The sequence below is a fragment of the Juglans regia genome, chromosome 12 (assembly GCF_001411555.2).
Source record: "Juglans regia cultivar Chandler chromosome 12, Walnut 2.0, whole genome shotgun sequence".
Lineage (NCBI taxonomy): Eukaryota > Viridiplantae > Streptophyta > Magnoliopsida > Fagales > Juglandaceae > Juglans > Juglans regia.
Window position 1 is genome coordinate 29,171,484 of NC_049912.1, and position 14,566 is coordinate 29,186,049.

Below are 14,566 nucleotides of genomic sequence, written 5' to 3' on the forward strand. Positions count from 1 at the left end.
AAGGGCCTACGCTTCAGCAAGGGGCCTAAACTTCAGGGGCTCTTATTTTTGGTCGAATTTAATATACTGCAATGACTCGTGAAAGTAGTAAGTATTGTATATTAGAATGAAATGTAAGATGATAAGTATGTCGAGTCCTCAAATTACCTTCGTTTCGGCTTTAAAACGACTTGAAATGGGCCTGAACGAGTAGGGAAACCGGGTAAAAAACGTTGTCCGGGGGTCACGGCTTGGGCTCCGGCGAGGGTGCTAAATAGAAACCGGATCATATGTTGGACTTCGTTCATTTGTACTTAGATTCTAATATGGGCTTGGATTTCAATTTAGGGGACGCCACTCTTCTATTCTGGGCCCCCATTGGACTTGGGCCACAGAACAGAAGGTGAAATGGCGTCATCAAACATATGAACAAAGGGGAAGGTTTTCCTCGCCAATAATAGAGACGATCTTCAAATTCTTAATTAAATTAACTGAAGGAAGGGAAAATCCTAGTATATATTATCAAAACAAAAAGGATGGGTATATATACAGTGATGGAGCTAAGAGGACTTTGAAACCAAAAGAATATAATGTATGTAATATATACAAAAGAATCGGCAGCGCAGCATCACTCATCAGCAGCACCAAAAAAGGAACCATATGCATCATTCTGAATCTCTGTCAGTGTCCACCACATCGCAAAACCATGGACAATCTCCTTTTCCTTTCTTTTTGGACAAATAGAAAAAATATATACATCCCTCTGTACTTAGCAGGGAGCAACAGGTTGAAGAGCTTTACACTGGGATGATAATTCTAAAGCTTCTCAACCGGCAAAAGAGTTGATTGTTATGTTTTGCAACCATCATGAGCCAATCAGGCTTCCAAAATCCCACCACTTCTTCTTTCTCTTTACATTGGGTGCAGGCAGATCTTGAGATGAAACAACAGTAAATTAAATGAGAAATCATAAAAACTTAACGAACGTTTGTAATTAATATAGCTAGATTTTGTTCTTTTTTTATGCCAACAATAGTTTAACTGAGCTTGTCGTATCATCCATCTGCAACCCTTTTCAATAGCTCCTTGGATAAATAGAAATTTAAAAGAAGCACAAAGGATAATAACCAATTGGTGGAATTGTATTTAAAGATGCCTTATCCAATGTATTTAAAGGATGAGTGTACATGACTAGGCAATGGGTTGTTAACATCTTCAATACTTGAGACTTAGAAATACAACCCACAACAAAAGGACTAGCTGAATGAAGACAACATATAGATAGTGGGATTAACTGTTCATTGCTCCTTAAAATGAGTTTTCATAATGTATAGAAGGGGCTTGATATGAGCTCACACTCCATTCCAAAAAGAATGCTTCCAATATTTCATTTACATGCCTCACTAAAGGGTATCTCAAAATGCCTTGGATTCCAAAGCTAAACATGCAGTATGTCTTGCCATGAGAGTGAGTGGAGTCAGGAGATGGACTAGTTAAATAGGGGTTTTTTTTATCCGCCGGTAGGTAGAGAGACCTAACTTGTTCTTCTGGTAATTTTTTCTTTGCTCATTTCTTCCTTCCAAAGCTTAGCAAGTGAAGGACAAATGACAATGAATCCTAACACTTTTTTCTTTTGATAAATTTGTCCTAACCCTTACAAGGTGAAAGCTTTATAATGAATGGCGAAACGTGATAAAGAACAGTAAGAAGCAAGAAACAAAATTAGGTTTCCAGTTTATAATAAAAATTAGTCGCAATGTCATTGTAGGTACTTCAAGGGTCAAATTTTTAATTTTATTAAATTGGACAAAATGTATATTGTGAAGAATTAAATGTTTACCTCCCTCTGGATAAATTGAATTGTAATGCACCTCAGCCCAAAAGCTCATAAAAATAACTACACAAGCCCCAAGAAAAAAAATCAGTGTCTTATGCTCACCATCTTACCAAACAAATCAAAATATTTTTTTTTTCTAAGTAAAACAATTATATATATCAAAAGGAGTAACCAAGTACACTAAATATATACAAGAGAACAACTTGCCCATAATATAAAACCCCTAATAACCCAAAAAGCCCGTGAAAAACAACCCAAAATACACCAAGCCCGACCCTGACCCCTTGCTTCCCGTAGAACTAAAACTCTTCCCAAACAAATCAAAATATGAAAAGGACAATGAAAGGGGCATGAAAGTTTATCCACTCAGATGATAATGGCTAGTAAAAAATGTTTTCTATCTTACCGATAAATTTAATTAGTGTAATTTACCAAGTTTGGTACCAAGCTTACAACTCCACAAAGTTGTTCAAAGCGGTCCAGTGGTCAAGCCAAAAAAAGATACTAAAAGAAACATAATGGAGTCATCGGTTATGGAACAAATACAAAGTCAAGCAAGCCATCACAAGCTCTGTAAAGATTTGAAGGGATTTAAATATATATGAAAAACCTACCCTACACAACCCAGAGTGTGGTGGATCAGATGATGAGGTTCAAATTTATTAATACTCCTTTTATATTATGACAGAATGTTTTGTATATTAAAAAACAGTGGGTTTTGCCCGCAAAATAAAAGTTGCCTTTGGTGTCCAATAAATTTATATAAAAATACTCCAAGCTCCCTTAAAATTTCAGAGAATGTAACCGGCATGCATGAACACACTGACATCTTAAATTTGAGACTGGCATAATTTTTTTTATAAGTAAATTTGAGGCTGGCATAATAAAAATAGATTATTCCATTTTTGCATCTCAACTTTCTTTTTCTTTTTCTTTTTCTTTTTCTTTTTCTTTTTCTTTTTCTTTTTGAAAAGTTTTGGCATCTCAATATCTAGTAGTCAGAACAACCACAAGCGTGATCTCCTTGGGTTATAAAACATCAAGTTTCATGATGACAATGAAAAGTTCAGTACTTACCTCGGTTGGACTTCTGGATATGTGGAAGGATCTCAATGTAACATGTGTTCTTAAATGAAGTTAGAACAAATATCTTGACACCATACTGCAAACAAATGATAAAACATGCATAATTTTTCTACAGAGTAGGTCATCACACGAAAATATGTAGATTCATGTAGATGTCAACAAATATGTGAAACAAAAAGCACCACAATATTCATGCAGTATATATTACATGAACTGGGGAAAGGGGGAGACCAGGAGGAGCAGCACCTGTGCCTAATTTTGCAAAGAAACATATTTTCATATTTAAAAAAAAAAAAAACCCTTGATTAGGAATACTTGATCATCTTTAAACCAGTCAATACGTATGCTACACAATGAGATTTCAATTCTGGAAAGTCTTACCAGATATTTAATCAAAAGTATTTCTTTTTTTAAGTTAAAAATGCAACACATAATTTCCCCATATGTGCACCACAAAGTTCTTTCTGCATTCAACAATACCTTCCATTTATATTCACTTGCAGAAGATATTCATATTCAAGCTCTTTCAAAAATAAAAAATATTTAAATTCTTCTTATTGTTTTTAATACCGCCAAGACAAATCTAGCAGAAATTAAAGGGAGGAATTAAAAAAAAAATTCCTATAATTCCTTATACCCAGTCTGCAGCAGCTTGCAATGTCACATGATCACCCCATTCGCCATTCCTATTTCATGAACCCAAAAAAGGATGCATATAAGCATGATAGATATTTTAATAAAGCTTTCTTTGAATGAAGTACGGTGAAAGCGAGGAATAGTACAATACTTGCTCATTTTCTTCAGATAATCATCGTAGGCCATTGGGACGTAACCCTTGTACATTGCTGGGTGAGACTTGAGCTGATGATATCAACACATCATGGTTGTCACATGTCTATAATGTTGGAGTACTGGCATCACAAAAAAAGAATGCATTTGAATGCCACCAACCTGTCGAATAATCTGTTCTCTAATAAAACCATGGTGCCCAGGAGAATGATACAGTTGATCGGATAAAGCACGAAACTGGAAAAATATGGACTATTAAGAATCTCTTACATCCATAATATTGAAAAATATATATTATCACAAGTAATGATGCGGTGCAATGAGCGATAAAATTTACCCAAGGATTTTTTATAAGTATTACACAAGGACTTGAAGAGAAATAAATACTCTTAAATCTAAGGTTATTATCAAATAATTAAAGTCAGAGAAATAGCAGAAACAGTAATCATCATTACTGAACAACTTCATTTGCAACTCAAAGGAGGAATTTACACAAAAATTAAGAAGCAAAAGACCAAGTGTTAGTACCTATAGTTAATAGCAGTTAAAAAAATCAGAGTCATATTCTTTATATTTGCAAGTGATTTGGACTCCAACTGTAGCTGGCAAAAGAAACCACCCCTATCTATCATACAGTCTTTTTTACTTTCTTGGTCCTGAAGCTATCATATATTCAGAATAGACATTTACAGAGAAGTACTACAGTTTCTCCAATTATAGAAGAAAATCCAAATAAATGTTTGTTGCCTTCATCATATGCTTATCAGCCGCAAAATATTCGCAAACAACAACTCACAAGATCTTATGGACATGATTCACCAGATAAATGTTTAAAGCTACTTGAGATCCCTTTTTCCCTTTAAAATGGAAGAAATTTAGTCAAACAACGTTCTTTTTTTAAAAAAAAGTAATAATAAGGATGCTTTCCTTATGCAATATACTGCTTTTTTAGGTCTCTGACCCAAGAGGATAATAAAGATATAATCAGCACTAGCATTTTAGAAAAAATGCACTGTAAAGTGATGCTTATAATATCTCAATAAGGATTAAACAAAAAAATAATTATAAATTAAACTTCTTTATCTTCAACCTCCAATCCCCAAATAAGCTGCTTCTTTTTTTTTTCTAAAGTATGCAATAAACCAGCCTTTTTGTTTAATCGCTGATAACAATAACACAAAACCTATCACTTGCATTTCCAAGATTTACTACTTATGCAGAAAGGTAAGCGGGAAAGATAACAAACCTGACAGTTACCATCCCCTAGAACCTTAAGCTCAACCAGATCATATAACTGCAGTCTGAAAAGACCAAATATCTTAACACCAGATACGCAATAATTTGAACAGTTTCTACATACAGAAAGGACCCCAAAAGAAAGCAAAGATAAAAAAGCTTTAAAACTTTATAAATATTACATATATAAAGTTTTGATAACTTTATATATACTAATGTGGGAAAGGAATATATATTACGCAGACATGTATATATATATATTACCAAGTTATGGCTGTTTCAGTATATTTGATATTTTCAGTAATTTATGTTTGAAAAAACCATAATAGATATATAACAATCTAGAGCTCCCAATAATCAAATGTACTAAGGATAGCAATATACAGTGAGAAGATGACAGAATACCTTTCTAGCAGCCTTTGGTGATCTGATATTTCTTCATCCACAGAGGGTATTTTCTCATTTGTTTTGGGGACATGCTGCAAAACCAAATTTTAATAGCCACCACATCCTTAAAACAAAATTAGAAAAGCAAATATATCTGCTCAAATGTAAGCTATCCATCTTAAGATTTTTTTTTTTTTCCCGGAAAATGTCCAAGTAGGGACAGAACCTTAGTCCACAGAAAGTATACAAGAGAAGCACCCAGAAGGACTTATCAAGAAAAAGGGAAGCACCCAGAAGGGAAAAACTAACATCTATGAATTAAAAGATAAATAAACTCCACTAATAACTAGTGACCGCGGTCCAGTCAGAAAGAATGCAAGAATCAAAACTTCAACTTTGCCAAGGATAATTTACACCCCTCAAAATCCCATGCATTCCTCTCTCTCTCTCTCTCTCATTTTGATAGATAAGATAAGATTTTATTTGATCAAATAGGCAAAACCCAAGTATACAGGAAGTATTTGTTTTTAAAAATTGTTGGATCATCATACCATAATCGAAGTTCAAGCATTCTAACAATCAAGAATCTGTATCATTTACACAAAATTGAAAACTAAAGAGAAAATGCATCCTCTCTCTCTCAAAATATATTGAAAATGGATTCACACTTATGGTACTAGTGAGATCATTTGCTTCGTAGGATATTTAATAAGTTTATGACATTCTATTCCAAACAGCACCCCTGAAAAAAGTAGAGAATTCCAAAAAAGTAGAAAATGCTGCTGCTCCACTAAAAGGAGTGCTGCCAATCTCCTGATGTTCAAATATAAAGATTCTCCTACTTCATTTGTGGAATCTACATCAAATGTCACCAGTTTTGACATACACCACTACACATGATGAGGTGTTGGAACCAGCAAGAGGAGTTCAGATACTATAATTTTCTCCCTTAAAAGAAAAGACTTACAGGAACAGGAATCATCTGATTAAATCTTTTGCCTACTTCATCATCAAGAGCAGACTCGTCTGTAATATCCAATGTACGCAAACAGTCTTCTGCATTGGATAATCTTTCCCATGGACAAGAACATGAATTGAAAATTTCAAGTTCAGCCACTAGATCATTTCCGATTTTTCTGTGATCATCAGCCTTCAGTATTACGCTTTTGCTGGGATCTGCATCCTCCATCTTTCTGCCAGGATTATGTCCTGCTTTCTTATCATTTTCATGCCCTACATGTTGTTGGAAATCCATCACAGTAAGTAAAACACGGAATACCAAAAATGAACAACAATCAGAATAGCAGCAGCTAAGCTTTCCTCACCAGAACTGTATCGTCTTTCTGAAGGACCAAGCCAATCTTGTGCCAGAACAGACGCTTGCAAATGTGCTTCCCCAACATTAGATAATCCAGAAGCTTCTAGAGAATAGATTCGCGAAAATTCTTCTTGAAGAGCACGTGCTACAACCTCATCATTCTCCACATTAGCATTCTCAGAAAAACCTTCTCTGACATACTCAACTTGACTTAAATCTTGGTCATACCGAGTAATGGTACTACAACAACCAGTATTTTTAAGGGTGCAAACATCAAGCAGATGGAGGCCCCACCGAGTAACATCAGGATCTAGCTCGTACGTGTCCATTTACTCATTCCGCCCAAAAGAAGCTGTCTACTCCAATTATGTGTGAGTATTGTGTGAGTATCATATCTCGAAAAATGATAAATAATTTTTCACAACATTTTACAGAACAATGTGTTAAAAAAGGTTATTTTTATAAACTAACTTGTAAAAGTAACTTTATTTTACCAAAATATACTTATTTTAAAACATGTATTGTGAAATGTATTGTTCGAGTATCATTGCTCATCTCATCTCTCTATGCCCCAAAAGATTTTGAGAACCGGGTGAGAGAATTAATTAGATTAGTCATAATCAGACCCCACCGAGGGTTGGAAAAAGGCCAAGATATGAGAAATGTAGCTAATCCATTCATTTTATTTCTAGAGTTTTTAATCAATTTTATGCGGTACCCACAGCAATTAAAAAGAAAAATAACTCAAATCATGGTGGGGATAGTTCGATATATTCTGAACCCCATACAAACTGCAAGCAGCCTTGTGATCTCTAGACCAAATCAAATAAATAAAAATACGAGGATAACAAATTACAAAATCATTCCAACGTAGAACTTTTGGAAAACTCAAATTTCACCCTTTATAATGCCAAGAACCGTAAAACCCTAGACCTGAACCACGGAGAGAGAGAGAGAGAGAGTTATGCATTGCCAGATGAAAAGCAAGGAAACGTACCTCCTCCGAGAACCCAAAGAATGATTGTTTGTGGAAGAGAGCGATGCATAGAATCTTGAGAAAGGAGGACAATGAAGACGAGGTGTGGAATGCACGCGCCTGGGGTTAAATATCGAGGAGCAGTTATGTATCACTGAATCGTAACAGAGAGAATATATGGCCAAAGCCGGTAACCGAAACAATATAGAGGCGCTGTTTACTTTACTTTTCATTAAATAAAATGATATTTGTGTTCTTGCAAGTTTTTGGCATTTTTTTTAGTGTTGCTGTATAAATTGGTGAAGTGCTCGTCTAATTTTTTCGAAAAAAAGTTAAGTTTATTATTAATTTTTTTTATATATATCTTGTATTTATTTATTTTTTTTAAATTACGCGACGTGGCGCTTGCATACTTCACAACTGTAAATATCATTTTTTTTAATTTTATTCCTCTTCATCTCCACACACCACACATCATACTTATTTTTTTATTTTTTATTTTATTATTTCTAAACTAATTGAATTCTTCTATTTATTACCCATATACTACACATTTGATAAGAAAAAAAATAAAAATTCAAAAATTATGTGTGGTGTAAAGATGATTAGTATAATTTTTTTAAGTTGATAAATATGAAATCAATATAATTTTTTAATGACAGATACTATTTTTTTAAAGAGAGTGCGTGAGACTAACTTGCACATCTTAAAATTGTATCTAGCATCGCTATTCTTTAAAACCAATTTATTACGTCATTCATCTCGTAGTCACCAATGAATTGTATGGTTTTAGGATAATGAGTGTGCAATCTCCCGTACTCCCTTTGAAAAAAGGTGGAAGCCATTATTACAAAAATTATTTTTTATATGGGTCTCAAATTTTCATACTTTTTTCGAAGTGACTACGTGCGTACTGCACATTCAAAGACTGCAAATACTATTTTTCATAGTTTTATTATAGATATGTATTATTTAAAAACAAATTAGAGATATATTATTTATGAGTAATGTTAGATACAGTTAATAGTATGAAAGTTATGCGCACTCTATTTGTAAAATAGTGTGTTCTACAAATATAAAATAATTTTTTCATGTGAATCCCAGATTCAATCGTTTTTTTAAATATAATGCACGTGACTTGCATACGCTAAAATCAAATATCATTTCTCATTCTTTATTCAAAACAATTAGATATATATACATACACACATCAAATCATTTAATATTTTAAAATAATATTATTGGAAGTGCTTTAATACTATCATAAGGGCTCGCAGGGTGCCACCCTGAGCTTGGGTCATGGGGCCTGATAAGTCACTCAAGACTCAAACTCCTCTGGCCCAATAGAGCTTAGATCAGTTTGTTAGAAAGATAAACACCTGCCCGCTTATCTTAGAACCGTTAGGATATTCACTCATTCAAAACAAGTGGATAGTTCGAAGGTCTCGAGGTTCAAGTTTCAAATAATAGGCAAGGCAGTTAGTCCATGTGATATTAAAAAGGCAAATTCTCTATTTAAAGGATCTAAGTCTGCTAATGAAACATCGGGAATAATTGGCACTTAGAAGATTGATATCGTGACTGACTTAGGCATCGGAGATGTCCCTTTCAACCCCCAGTCATCTTACTCTTTAGTTGCAGGAGATCGAGAGTGCATAACAATGAAATATGTCCTTAATAATTATTTATAATTTTTTTAAGAACAATGACAATGCCCTGTGATTTTATTCACACCCGGCGGAATAAACTCATAGTTACATCAAAACACATTAGAGGATACGAATATTAAAACCCAAAATCAAATTGGGTAAAATAACTAAACTTACTATTTTGAGCCCAAACAACACAAAGCTAAGCTGTATGAATTGATTTAGAATAATCAAAGGAGCGAGAATACAAAATGGATGTTGGAGAGAACAAAACATCCTAACTCTTGGATTATGGAGTCTAATTGGTTTTGTGAGCTGGAAAAGGCACAGACAAATTATTCGCTTGATTGTTGCTCGACAATTGGCCCGACTGAATTTTGGACAGAGAGATGCGCTCAAGGCTTGCTCCATAGTCTGCTCGAGCCAATATTGGATTGGTTGTTCGCTTGCAATGCACTTGATACCCACTCGAGTGATAAACCTTGCCTAGCTAGATTATGATTTTCAATGCCATTTACTATATATATGTTATGTTTACGTTCATGGTGTATCATATTGAATAGAAAGAGGCAAAAAACAGTGTAGAACATCTCGTGAAAGAGAACAAACTTTTGAGCAAGAGAGAGATGAGATGTGTGAGTAGAATAAAATTATTGTAACTCATTTGTATAATTGTGATCTCCTCTAAAATAACTTTGTGGATGTAGGTACATTACCGAACTAAGTTAAATACTATGTGTCATGTATGTGCTTGATTCTTGTATTCCTGCATTTATTTCGCTACCTGCTTCGTTTTCATTGTGTGTGGATGTGTGTATGTTTCACAACGTTGACTTGCAACCCCCCGTACTTGCAAGCCCTCCTGCAAGCTGTTTGCACACCCTGTAGACATATTTTACATCAACTATCATATAATCACCGAGGCTAAGGACCTCCTCCTAAATTTTTAGAAAACAAAAAACCCATGGTAGTTGAAACTATGTTATCTACGTAAACATTTTAGATCACATTTGAATGTAGAGATGAGATGAAAAATTTGTGAATAATATTATTTATTATCTCTTTCAAATTGGGCCTTGCAATTCAATTAAGAAATTAGAAAAAGATGTTAATCGTAATGCTATAACCTCTATTATTAGGCCTCTATAGTTGATGTTTAGCAATTATTAATTTTATAATTTACAAAATAAAAATTTACATAAATATCTCTCTCAAGCTCTTTTGAACATAGAAAATCTATAAAGAATGCATTAGAAAAGTTTTGAAATGTATTTTTTTTATTGACTTTAGTAAAATATTTGAGAGCTGTATGCATAAAATTGTTAAGATATGATTCTTATTGGAGTCAATGAAAAGCTGATAAGTAAATCTAAAAAAATTATTTGAATATCAATTTAAAAGATTATTTTTTGGAGTTTTTGTAAGGAAAAATTTTATTTATCATCCCTACACCACACATTATATATAATTTTTTATCTTCTTATTTTTTTTCTCAATAAGTATGTAATGTATGGATGATGAGTAAAAAAATTCAATTAGTTTAGCAGGAATAAAAAAAAAAATTATGGGCTTATTTGGATAGAAAATAATCTCAATTTATCTCATCTCATCATTACAACTTTTCAAAAGTATCACACAAAATATAATAAATAATTTAATTTTTTCAATTTTCAAAACAATAATAATATTAAAAAATAATATTCTAACAATATTTTATTTAACTTATCTAAAACCATATAATTTCATCTCATTATCCAAATGAGCTCTAAGTGTGGTGTATAATATATAGGATGATGAGTAGCAACATTTTTTTGTAAAAAATTGTTTTGGTATTTATGTTTTTTATTTTTCACTGAAATCTTTTTTTTGATAAGTCTTTCACTGAAATCTAACAAATGATTAAAGATGTTTTAAGTGAAAATAAAAACTTGTATTTTTAACACATTATTTTTTTAACAAAAAAAAAAAAAAGAACTTTCTCGGTTGCCATACATGCCGAGTTAAGAATTTCCAACATACATCCACTCATCTATGTTGATGGGATTTACACGTGCTGCACAGTAAAGAGAGAACTGAGTAATTTTCACATTCTAACACAAGAAAAAAAGGCTTTGATATCCAGCCTACCTCCCTAGGAGGGGAAGGAGCTGGGTGGGCCAGCCCCACTCCCCCACAACAAGAAGAAGAAGAGTATTTCTCAGGTCCTCATTTTCATCCCCCCATTGTCTTGACAACCTTGGGCCTCGATGTACCACGCCTCAAAATACCTTTTCCTCTGATCAGCGGATCCAAAAACCACCTCTTCAAACGTTGTCTTTTGGATTCAAGTAAATCATCATCTTCTGCAGCCAAGCTCTTGATGGGGAGTTGGGGGCTTCCAATATCTGTTGTCTCCATAATTCCACTAACCATCTTCAGGATTTCACTCATTTTGGGGCGTGATTTAGGTTGCCCAACCAAGCACCGGTTGGCTACGGTAGCCAACTTTTGAGCGCACTTGAGGGAGTATTTTCCTTGGAGTCTTGGGTCCAAAATCAACTCAAACTTTCTTATATTAGAGAGGTGTGACTTCACCCAATCCAACATTTTCCGCTCATTCTTGGGGCGGTTTCCGTCAAAAGGGCGCCTGCCGGTAATGAGTTCATAGAGGAAAACACCATAACCCCAGACATCAATTTTTGATGTAAGATGTCCGGTTTGAATGTATTCAGGAGCCGCATATCCAATTGTTCCTACAACCTAACCAAAGTTTTGGAAAATTGGTTCCTCTGTTTCTATGAACTAGCCTTCATACAGAGAGTGCATGAGTCCATAATGGTCTCTGCAACAACAAGAATAAAACATGCATTAATAGTTTAGACATACCGCAGTTGAGACATGACTTAATCCATCTGAAGGGCCCAGCCTGGCCAATCCGAAATCTGACAACTTTGCATTCCAATCTTCATCCAAAAGTATGTTTGAAGACTTAAAATCTCTAAAGATAATCTGCACCCATAACAAAATTTTACAAAAGAGCAAAAAATAAAGACGAGCTATTAATGAATAATAGCTCATCTTAAAAGTGAAAAAGAAATAGCTTTTACTATAGTTCAGCAAATCTCATTTTCGACTCAAAAGAATGCAGGCGACCTGAAAATCCATTCCTTCATGGAGGTATGTTAAACCACGAGCAGCATCTTGGGCTATTCTCATTCTTGTGGCCCATGAAAGAGGTGACTGAAATCGGTTCGATAAATGATCCTGTACACTTCTGTTGGGCATGTATTCGTATACCAGCAGCCTCTGGATCCCTCTTTCATCATCCTCAGCACAGTAACCCAATAATTTAACAAGGTTTGGATGTTGGACAACCCCTAAAACGTTTACTTCATTCACCCACTCTTTATGGCCCTGTCAAACAAGATACATCTTAAAAACAGTAGATATTTTGAAATGCTACAAACACAGACATGGAATACGAAAACATTAGTTTAAAAAAAGAAAAATCCCTGAAGTTTTTCATTTTAAACTTCACCAACAAGTGAGACAATATATGACAGAAGCAGATCTGTATTGCCTTCGGTGCTGATATGTTTGTATTAAAAGTTTATTCCATTAACATGACAAACATACAAATATGTCTGAAAATTTTCAAAATTTCCAGCATAGAACATCATACTAAGGATTATTGCAAAATCAGGTGCAGTAGAAGCATATTTTTAACTCAATACGGAAGAAGAGCAGGAAGAAGAAAACTTGCCTGCAATCCTCTTCTACTTAGTTGTTTAACGGCAACATCGATCTTTTTATGAGGATCCTCTGTGCTCCTGATCACACCCCTATATACACCACCAAACCCACCCTCTCCAAGCATGACGGAGCGGCTGAAATTCTTTGTGGCTGTCTTCAACTCCGAGAATGTGAATTCTCTAAGACTACGTTGTCTTTGAGACATGATTGCAAATGTCTTGACTGAGGATGCTGTGCTCAATTCTGAGACATTCTGAGAATTGAATTCGGAACCAGATCTCCCCTTATCCTGGTCGGCCAAAATGGATGTGGAAGTGGACCTAATGGAAATGGACTTTGTAGTCGTTGGTTCATCATGTTTCCCTTTGTTGGAGAAAAGAAAACACTTCATAGCCCCCTCAAAACCAATTGCTTCACTGCAAATCCAACACCTGTGTCATGGTGGAAAACAACTTCAACTTCATTCCTATACTCTAGTACTTTCTTTCAGCATTGTTTTTCCGGAACCCATGTTCCAAAATTGATCAATTATGCTTAATCCCCTTGCTATATTCCAAAGCAAGATAAAGGTGCTAGAACCCGTACAGGTAAGAAGGAAGTCTTTGGGGACAATCAAGTTTTTGAAAACCTAGAATTCCATTTCCATTGTGACTCGCCTGAATACTCATAATCCGGGAAAATCAATAATATCAAAAGTCAATTTCGGAAACTTAGCATGCTTAAACACAGAAAAGATAAAAGATACACTTGATATGATGAGCAGAAGAAGACGACTTACCTCTCATATAAGTCCAATCGATAGAAATGAAGAAGAACTTCTGTAACATTCACAAAACTTAAATTTAAGAGCTTTCAAGAGAAACCAAGAACGTAGTATGAGTTTATCCAAGGGCATAACGAGCACTCCACGACCTGCGGGAAGTAAATACTACGCCGCTGAAATTTAGCTCACCAACCAAAAGGCCCATTAGATAAAAAGAATTAGTAAACAGCAAAAAAGAAAAAGAAGAAAGTGAGAGGGCGTGGACTCGGAAAGTAGAGGTGTGTGAAACAGATTTAGTCAAAGCGAAAACCGAGGGAGAAGAGAAGACCGATCGCTTTCTTCTGGAGAAAGGCACCGAGGAGGTATGTCACGGAGACGAGTCTATCTTCCAAGTCTAAAGTATTTCAAATATTTTAAGAATTCTTCATGGATGATTTGTGAAATGTAGTCGGTAGTTGGTACTCGGTAGTTGATGACAACCTAAACTAATAAAAAAAGACGATAACAACTCGAAAATCTATGTTTTAGAGAAGAACGAGGATGTAATTTCCTCTACACTCACAAAGCCAGTGCTAATTACGCACTGTATGTTGCGTCTCTTGATATGCGAACTTGCTCAGTATTTCACCATGGCGTCAAGGATGCTTACAGAAGCGACTGATCTCTATATAGTATATACCGTCCGTAGTCAGTCTAAGCCCCACCCCGGGCTTCTTAAAAGGTGCGTCTCTTTATCTTTACCTTCATTTAAGAACCATAGAAACATGTGTCCGTGTGTGCTTCATTTGTACAAAAACCAATTTTTTCATAATTA

At 34.7% G+C, this 14,566-nt stretch overlaps 2 protein-coding genes across 10 annotated transcripts; both read right to left on the reverse strand.

Moving 5' to 3' along the window:
• Window positions 1–477: 477 nt before the first annotated feature.
• On the reverse strand, window positions 478–7,793 carry LOC109015250 (OVARIAN TUMOR DOMAIN-containing deubiquitinating enzyme 9-like). Of its 4 annotated transcripts, none has more exons than XM_035683835.1 (11): window positions 7,630–7,793; window positions 6,640–6,984; window positions 6,282–6,547; window positions 5,333–5,406; window positions 4,938–4,992; window positions 3,854–3,928; window positions 3,690–3,763; window positions 3,540–3,588; window positions 2,894–2,978; window positions 1,820–1,876; window positions 478–912 (listed from the first exon to the last, which is right to left on the reverse strand). In XM_035683835.1, the coding sequence occupies exons 2-11, from the start codon at window positions 6,959–6,961 to the stop codon at window positions 845–847; spliced, it is 1,125 nt and encodes a 374-aa protein (XP_035539728.1). In that variant the 5' UTR covers window positions 6,962–6,984; window positions 7,630–7,793; the 3' UTR covers window positions 478–844. The 4 variants fall into 4 exon arrangements, with proteins under 4 accessions (XP_035539728.1, XP_035539729.1, XP_035539731.1 ...); XM_035683836.1 differs by having other exon boundaries at window positions 6,640–6,988; XM_035683838.1 differs by lacking the exon at window positions 2,894–2,978.
• A 3,429-nt stretch (window positions 7,794–11,222) lies between these two features.
• Window positions 11,223–14,421, reverse strand: LOC109008965 (serine/threonine-protein kinase PCRK1-like). Of its 6 annotated transcripts, none has more exons than XM_035683130.1 (6): window positions 14,081–14,421; window positions 13,768–13,901; window positions 13,000–13,420; window positions 12,390–12,650; window positions 12,123–12,245; window positions 11,223–11,996 (listed from the first exon to the last, which is right to left on the reverse strand). In XM_035683130.1, exons 3-6 carry the CDS (start codon window positions 13,378–13,380, stop codon window positions 11,469–11,471), a joined length of 1,293 nt encoding a protein of 430 aa, XP_035539023.1. In that variant the 5' UTR covers window positions 13,381–13,420; window positions 13,768–13,901; window positions 14,081–14,421; the 3' UTR covers window positions 11,223–11,468. The 6 variants fall into 6 exon arrangements, with proteins under 6 accessions (XP_035539023.1, XP_018844820.1, XP_035539022.1 ...); XM_018989275.2 differs by having other exon boundaries at window positions 13,768–13,925; XM_035683129.1 differs by adding an exon at window positions 13,575–13,645 and having other exon boundaries at window positions 13,768–14,421.
• Window positions 14,422–14,566: the final 145 nt, after the last annotated feature.

Coding starts and splice junctions, on each gene's coding strand:
- LOC109015250 (XM_035683835.1), bottom strand. CDS start 6,961: ATGGACACGTACGAGCTAGATCCTGATGTTACTCGGTGGGGCCTCCAT. Junction 3,764..3,853: donor GAGAACAGATTATTCGACAG/GTTGGTGGCATT, acceptor TGATATCATCAG/CTCAAGTCTCACCCAGCAAT. Junction 913..1,819: donor TTCAATTTATCCAGAGGGAG/GTAAACATTTAA, acceptor TTTCATCTCAAG/ATCTGCCTGCACCCAATGTA.
- LOC109008965 (XM_035683130.1), bottom strand. CDS start 13,380: ATGAAGTGTTTTCTTTTCTCCAACAAAGGGAAACATGATGAACCAACG. Junction 12,246..12,389: donor ATGAAGGAATGGATTTTCAG/GTCGCCTGCATT, acceptor TTATGGGTGCAG/ATTATCTTTAGAGATTTTAA. Junction 11,997..12,122: donor TAAGTCATGTCTCAACTGCG/GTATGTCTAAAC, acceptor AACTTTGGTTAG/GTTGTAGGAACAATTGGATA.